The sequence below is a fragment of the Cervus elaphus genome, chromosome 12 (assembly GCF_910594005.1).
Source record: "Cervus elaphus chromosome 12, mCerEla1.1, whole genome shotgun sequence".
Taxonomy (NCBI): Eukaryota; Metazoa; Chordata; class Mammalia; order Artiodactyla; family Cervidae; genus Cervus; species Cervus elaphus.
The window spans coordinates 16,890,044-16,896,794 of record NC_057826.1 but is presented as its reverse complement, the minus strand read 5'-3'; the positions used below and the strand labels follow the sequence as shown (position 1 = coordinate 16,896,794).

The 6,751-nt window shown below is 44.5% G+C and overlaps 1 protein-coding gene across 3 annotated transcripts in view; it reads right to left on the bottom strand.

Annotated features, from left to right (window-relative positions):
* Positions 1-4,368: 4,368 nt before the first annotated feature.
* The window catches only part of LTBP2 (latent transforming growth factor beta binding protein 2), a 106,047-nt gene continuing 103,664 nt past the window's right edge, over positions 4,369-6,751 (bottom strand). For all 3 annotated transcript variants that reach the window (XM_043919652.1, XM_043919650.1, XM_043919653.1), the window contains exons 35-36: positions 6,117-6,266; positions 4,369-5,684 (exon numbers count right to left, since the gene is read on the bottom strand). In XM_043919652.1, coding sequence (XP_043775587.1) covers positions 5,539-5,684; positions 6,117-6,266 — 296 coding nt within the window. In that variant the 3' untranslated portion in view covers positions 4,369-5,538. The remainder of the gene's footprint in view (positions 5,685-6,116; positions 6,267-6,751) is intronic.

Here is a 6,751-nt window from a genome sequence, read left to right as displayed (position 1 = left end):
GCTATTTATTTATTTATTAATTACTTACTTTTGTTGAGTATAGTTGATTTGCAGTATTGTGCCAATCTCTGCTCTACAGCAGAGTGACTGAGTTATATACATGTATACTTTCCTTTTTATTTTCTCTTCCATTATGGTTTATCACAGGATATTGAATATAGTTCCCCTGTGCTATACAGTAGGGCCTTCTTGTTTGAAATGTTATCTTTTTCATCTCACCCTTCCTTAATGTGCTAGTTTACTTACCATTATTTTCTATGCAGCCCATTCTTCACTTCCCATTTGTTATAGCAGATACATTTTCTTCTCATACTTAGGGATGTGTTAGAGTCACAAAACCAATAACCCATCACCCAGAAAAACTTGGACCTAAACCTCACTGATACTTGAATCGTAAGTTTGAAAATAAGCTCCATACTCCATATTCACACAAGACATTTCGAGATTCGTTGCTAATTTAGTGACTGAATCTTTTAGAATATGTTGCTTTATTTATCTTATGGTGTAAAATGTTTCTGGTCTCATTGCATAGCTGGAAGTTGTCCCTTTGTTGATATAGATAATAGATACTTGGGTTTTTTTTTTTTTTTTCCAGTTTGAGCTATAAAATGCCATTTAAATTTGAATTTTAGACAAACAGCAAATAATTTTTAGTATAAGTGTGGCTCTGTGAATACTAAAAATTATTTGTTGTTTATCTGAAATTCAGATTTAATTGGGTATCCTGTATTTTTATTTGTTAAATTTGGTAACCTTACTTTAGAGTCTCTGAAAAAAGAGCTTTTTAGCCACAAATTCCAATGAATTTTAAAGTACTTGTTTGGGTATAGTACTTAAATAGGCTAAGGAGCTAGAAACAACCATAGTATGTATGTGATAGTGTTGGGGCGGCCAGAACTGCATGGCAACAGACAACTAAAGGGAAAGATAAAAAGCACCACAACGACAAATGATTAATGAATGCTAACGTTGGGGAAACCACGACCAAGTTGATTCTGTAAGGATTACTGGTTAACTCATCTTTTCTTCGAGAGCCTGAAAGTTCATATCAGCAAATTTGCATTCTGGAATGGATTGAAACTTTTCTGGACTTAATTAAGGTCATTCAATAAAAGAATTATCCATAAGAAAAATAGAAATACAGAATCTGAGACAGAAACTTACTTACATTTTCAATATGGGAAAACCTAGGACTTAGAACAAACCTATCGTGTGTGTGCAGTGTATTCAGACACAAAAGGTCACTCAGAAACCTGAGCAGGTTTTTTCCTTACCAAATTGCCATGGAAAAAGTCAGAAAGCAGTGTGTGGAAGCATCTGTGTGTGAACTTTACTAAGCCATTGAAAGTGGCTGCCAATACCTGGGCCTAATAAGGTTTTCAGCACAAGACTAAGTCCTTTCATCCTCTTTGAGAAGAGATTTTGTTACATTTTAAGTGTTAAACCTCTTCTCTGATATTTTTGTGGGTTATTGATATGATGAGCTTAACACAAACATAATAGCTTTCATTATTCAATAAACCATTAAGTTCCAGTGGTCAGTTAGGCAAGAACAGGATCTCTTCCAAAGACTATGTATAAATACCTCCTATGAATGGAAGAATTGAATTTTGTGTTTAGCAAAAGTGGGTTTGGGAGAAATCAGCTTACTTCATCATACTGGGAAAGCTTCATAGGGAAGCCTGAGGTGGTGACAAGAAGTCTCCATTGGAGGATGGTGATGTAGAAATTTTAAGAACACAGGGCATGAAGAGATGATGGCATCAAGGGGACAGTGGACAGTTGGCTTGGAGTAAACTGTAAGTGATGGTAAAATAGGTTTAGGGTCTTCTGCAGGCCTTTCTGACCAGATGCCCTCTTCCTGGCAGGCTGTAAAAGCCTGCAGACGTTTTAACAAGTTTTGTTCACTGTGCAGTTCATTTAGGTAAACGTTATAATTTTTGAGGATCAGTTGGAAGATTTTTTGCCTCCCCATTACTTTGAGGGGAGATTATCAAGACCCCATTTATTGCAGAATTGGTTTTATTTACCTTCATAAGCTAGTGATCCCTGGGGCAGCATGCCCCACCGTTGTAGCCAAACAGTTGTGCAAGAACTGAAGGCACGGGACCCTCCCTCTATTTTATGTTGTGAGTCTTTATGTTGTTGGCTGTTAACTATAGGTGTCCCACCTGCCTTTAGTCTCTGTGTGGGAATGTTGACCAGTTACAGGGTGTTCAGGGATAAGAGAGTAGGAAGGACTACTAAAGTAAGTGTCCAAGAAGATACTCTTCTTTCTCTTTCTTCTGAGAATAGCGCCCCATTCTTTTGGTCTTTCATTGTAAAGCATAAGAGTAGGGTCAGAATTTGGCTGGAACATCCTATATAGAGAAGTGGGCAGCACTGATCATCAGTGCTGGGAGGGGGTAGCCCTCCCCTGAACTCGGGTCCTGAACTGACACCCTGCGGTGGGCAGGGTCTAAGTATCCTTGCGACATGGCCTTGCATGTGTGTCTCAAAAACAGGAAACTTCTCCACTTTTTCAGGTATCTAGCATTGATGTTTATGATTGCCTTTTTAAATCCCTGTTTGCCATTTCTCCAGAGAAATGCCACCAGGATGTTTAAAGGAAATTTGATTTAAGAAGTGTTGAAAGTTATCATCTGGCTTTAATGGTAAAACATAGTTAGATAAATATATAAAGAGAGGGAACATTTAAGCAGTCTGTCCAGCAGCTGTATTTAAAAATATTTTATTTTTGAATAGGTAAGACACAGTACAAAATTTGAAAAAACACAAATGGGGATACAGTGAAGAGTCTCCCAGTCCTGTGCGCATCCACCTGTTGCCCTTCCCGTCAACTACCATTGTTTCTAAGAATTTACCCCACAGATATAACCCCATAGATACAATGTGAAATAACATATGCACAGGAATATTCATCGTAGCATTATTTATAATAGCAAAAGATAGGAAACAATGGAAACACCCATTAATAGGCTGATTAAATAAATTATGATTTGTCTATTCAATGGGGAAGTACACAGTTATAAAATAGACTGAGGCAGTCCTTTATGTGCAAGTATGTATGACGTGGAAAAAAGCAGAAAAGTGCAGAACAGCACGCATACTGTGCTATTAATATTTGTGTTTCTAACACAAGGAAATATGTGTACAAGCACTGAAACATCCCTGGAAGGGTGACAGGAGGGTGGGGTTGGGGAGGTAGGGCCGTGGGAGCAGCAGTGAGAAGATGCAGTGCCCGAAGGGTGTACTGAGGAACGGTGAGTTCTCTGAAACGGGAGGTGTGAGGTGGAGTGGCGGAGATGAGGTTGGCTCACACCCACTCCTCTTCTCCCTCTCTTTAGACAAATAGCAATAGCAGCATACGCTTCACTTTGCTCTGCAACCTTCTTTCTTCCGTTAGTCTGTTTTGGATATCTTATCCAGGCGTTTAGAGCACCCGCCCCCCCCCCCCCATTTTTTTTTTCTTTTTGGGGCTCCATGGCAATGCATTGTTTCTAACCTTTTGCTGTTACAAATAATGCTAAAATAAATAACCCCTTACATACGTCATTTTACATTTGGTGAGGCTATATCTGAAGGTTAAATTTAAATTCCGAGAAGTGGAATGACTGATTTAAAGAGGAAGTGCTTTTATAATTTTGAAAGACATTGCCATCCTCTTCAGAAGTTGTATCAGAATATACTCCTGTCAGCTATGTGTGTGAGTGTATCTCTTTCCCATAGATGCTTGCCAATTAAGAGTTTTAACAAACATTAAAATTTTTACCAATTTAATAGTTTAAAAAATTGTCTCCGTATAGTTTTCACTTGCATTTATTTTTATTATGAATGAAGGTCAGAATATTTTCATATGTTTAAGAACTATATATTTTTGTCTGCTGAAAACATATCAACTGGTGTAGTGACCTAGAGCAGATTATTTAAGCTTTGTAAGTCCAAGTTCCCCATCTGTAAATTGGGAATCAAAATAGTAAGTAGGATTGCTGGATGATTAAATGAAATTTGTGAACAGCGTTCAACACAGGCCTGGCACATAGCAAGCATTCAATAAGTTATCATGTGATGGCTGACAATCAGAGCAGCATGTAGGACAGGACAGATTCAATTAAGAAAAGAGGATTCATCTCCACATCTTCAGGCACATGGAGCCTTGTTCATTTACATTGCCATTCATCAGAGAAATGCAAAGTCAGATCTTGCCTTGACTTAGAAGGGGAAAGAAACTTCTGTTGAAACCCAGTCATGTTGGCAGAGCTGGTGAGGGGATAAGCACAGTCTCATCTCTAACGTTCAGACTCAGTCAATGTTTAATTTGGTTTAATTTGAAATTTGGTTTAATATGAAATAAAAACAAAACCAGAATAGCCCAGAAATGCACATTTCTTTATTCCACCGTGGTTCTAAACTCCCAGCTAGCCCAGGCTGGAGTGAGTCTCTACTTGTGAACTCAGTGGGATGCCAGCCAGCCATCGTATGAAGGGGAAAGAGGGCAGACGCCTCTGAGTAGAGAGGAAACAACACAGGGAACCTGGCTTCTCCTCAACAGGATTACACTGTATTTCAGAAGCTAGAAAATAGACCTCTTTATTTTTAGCACATCCAACTGGTGTCCACAAAAGGAGAGCCCAGGAGAGACTTGTGTCCTGTAAGAAGCAGTATGTATTTAATAGAGGTCTCGGGGCAGCCCTTGCTGTGGTGCAGAGGAGCTATCGCTGGGTAGACTGGTTATTTACCTGAAGCTACTGATTATTTTCTTTAGATCTGTGTAAAGCGTGGTGCCCCCTTTCTCATCAACTCCCCGTATTTTTTTTTTTTTTTAATATTGTCCTATTGCTGCTCTCTCAGGCTCCTTACTCCCCTTCATGTGCATCTCTTACTAGCAAGCTAGTATCAGTCTTGCTTCTCTGAGATGAGGGCATCTTCTGCCCCTCTCCAGGGCCACTGAACTGGCAACAGGGTGGAGACGTGGCTAAATCTGGCCCATACCAGACAGGCTGAGTGGTGCCGATCACTCCCCAAACTCCTCCCCCGCGCCCCGCCCCATCCTTTTTCACTGGACAGATTCTGAAGGGCCATCACAGGGCAGATGCGGCCTCCGATCCAGCTGTAGAAGCATCAGGATGATACGTGGATCGTGTCTGGAGAAGGGGTATGTGCAGTGTGAGGCCGAAGGACCTTGCACGTTTGCACAGCCTGAGGGGCTGGGTTGAGGGCCGTCCTTTGATCAGCATCCCATGGCAAGGCCAGGACAGATGGTAGACTGGGCCTCGTGGCCAGTGGTTGAAGCATTAAAGCACTTGGTGGTGTTTGAGCCAAGCAAGGGCATGGCGGTGTGGAGGCCGTGACAGAAGTTCACGTAGCAAGAGCCGAAGCTGAGGGAGATGAAAAGCAGGCGAGGCTGGCTTGGAGCTGGACCGCAGGGCCTCCGGCCGGTGTCTTCATGGCGTCTCCCCAGCTAGGAAAACTTCCTCAAGGCCCCGCCTGCGACCAGGGCCCATTTCCAGGTAACTGCCCACACTCGACCCGTCTCTGCTACTCCTTGGCGGTGCAGTGTGGGGGGCCTGCCTCAGCCACATAACCCGGGAGGCAGTGGCAGCGGTAGGAGCCCTCCGTGTTCTCGCAGTGACCATGGACACAGAGCGCAGCAGGCCCGTTCAGGTCATCACACTCATTCACATCTAAGAGGGGGAGAGGGAGGAGAGAGCTGTAGGGAGCCCACGCGCCTCTGGCCTGCTGCCCCGGTGCCCCTCTGGCCAGCAAGCCCCGAGCCCGTGCCCTGCAGCGGAATCGTCCGTGGGGCAGCAAAGGATGCCCCGAAGGAAGCGACTCACGGACACAAAGCCAGCGGGCGTGAGCCCACACTGTGACCGTGCTGTCTTGCCCCTGCCTAGGAACCTCCATGGAAAGGGCTTTCTAATCACAGCGATAGACCTTCGGAGCTCTCACCACCTGGCCTGGTGCCCGGCAGGCCCGCTAGGGGGCAGCAGTGGGTCTGCCACCTAGGTGGTCAGGCGTCCCTAAGTGAGCAGTGGGCCAGTCTGACTATTCCACATGGAGCCAGCAGGGCCGTCCTGCCCCCCGGGCATTGGCACTCTTGATTCCAGACCTACCCACACAGGCCATGTGGGCCGTGTCCAGCTGGAAGCCCTCGAAGCAGTCACAGGTGTAGCCCTCGCGCACGCGCACACAGCGGCCGTTCTCACAGCCGTTCAGGATGCCGCACTCCTCAGCCTGGAGCCCTTCGAAGCCGGCCTGGTGCTCTGGGAGGAGGGAGTCAGAGAGCCAAGGGGGCTGAGGTCTCGTACCCCACCCTGGGGCCCTTGCCCTCTGCTCAGAGGAGCCCAATGAACTTCTGGGGTCAGGGTGGGGAGGGTTATAACACTGTCACAGAAAGATGGTGAAACAAAAGGCAATACCCCTAAAAAATAAGTATGTGTCATTTTTAGATGGGGAAGTGTGCTTGCTTTAAATGAGGCTCTGGGGAGGTGGGGACTCACTGCTTTCACAACACCAGGGCTCCCGAGCACTTCGGTATCTCTGTACAGTTTTGATTTTGTTGTGGTCGGTGGCAGGATGTTATGTTAAAATCTTCACATAGCTTTTGGGGGGTGGACAGGATTGGTAGCAAAAGGGACTACCCTCACTCACCATAAAGCAAAGCTGCTCCCAGGTCTGCCTAACCCTCTTCTTTCTCTAACTCCCCTCCCCTGGAAAAGACCCTCCTCCTCACCTCTGTGTAGTTTTG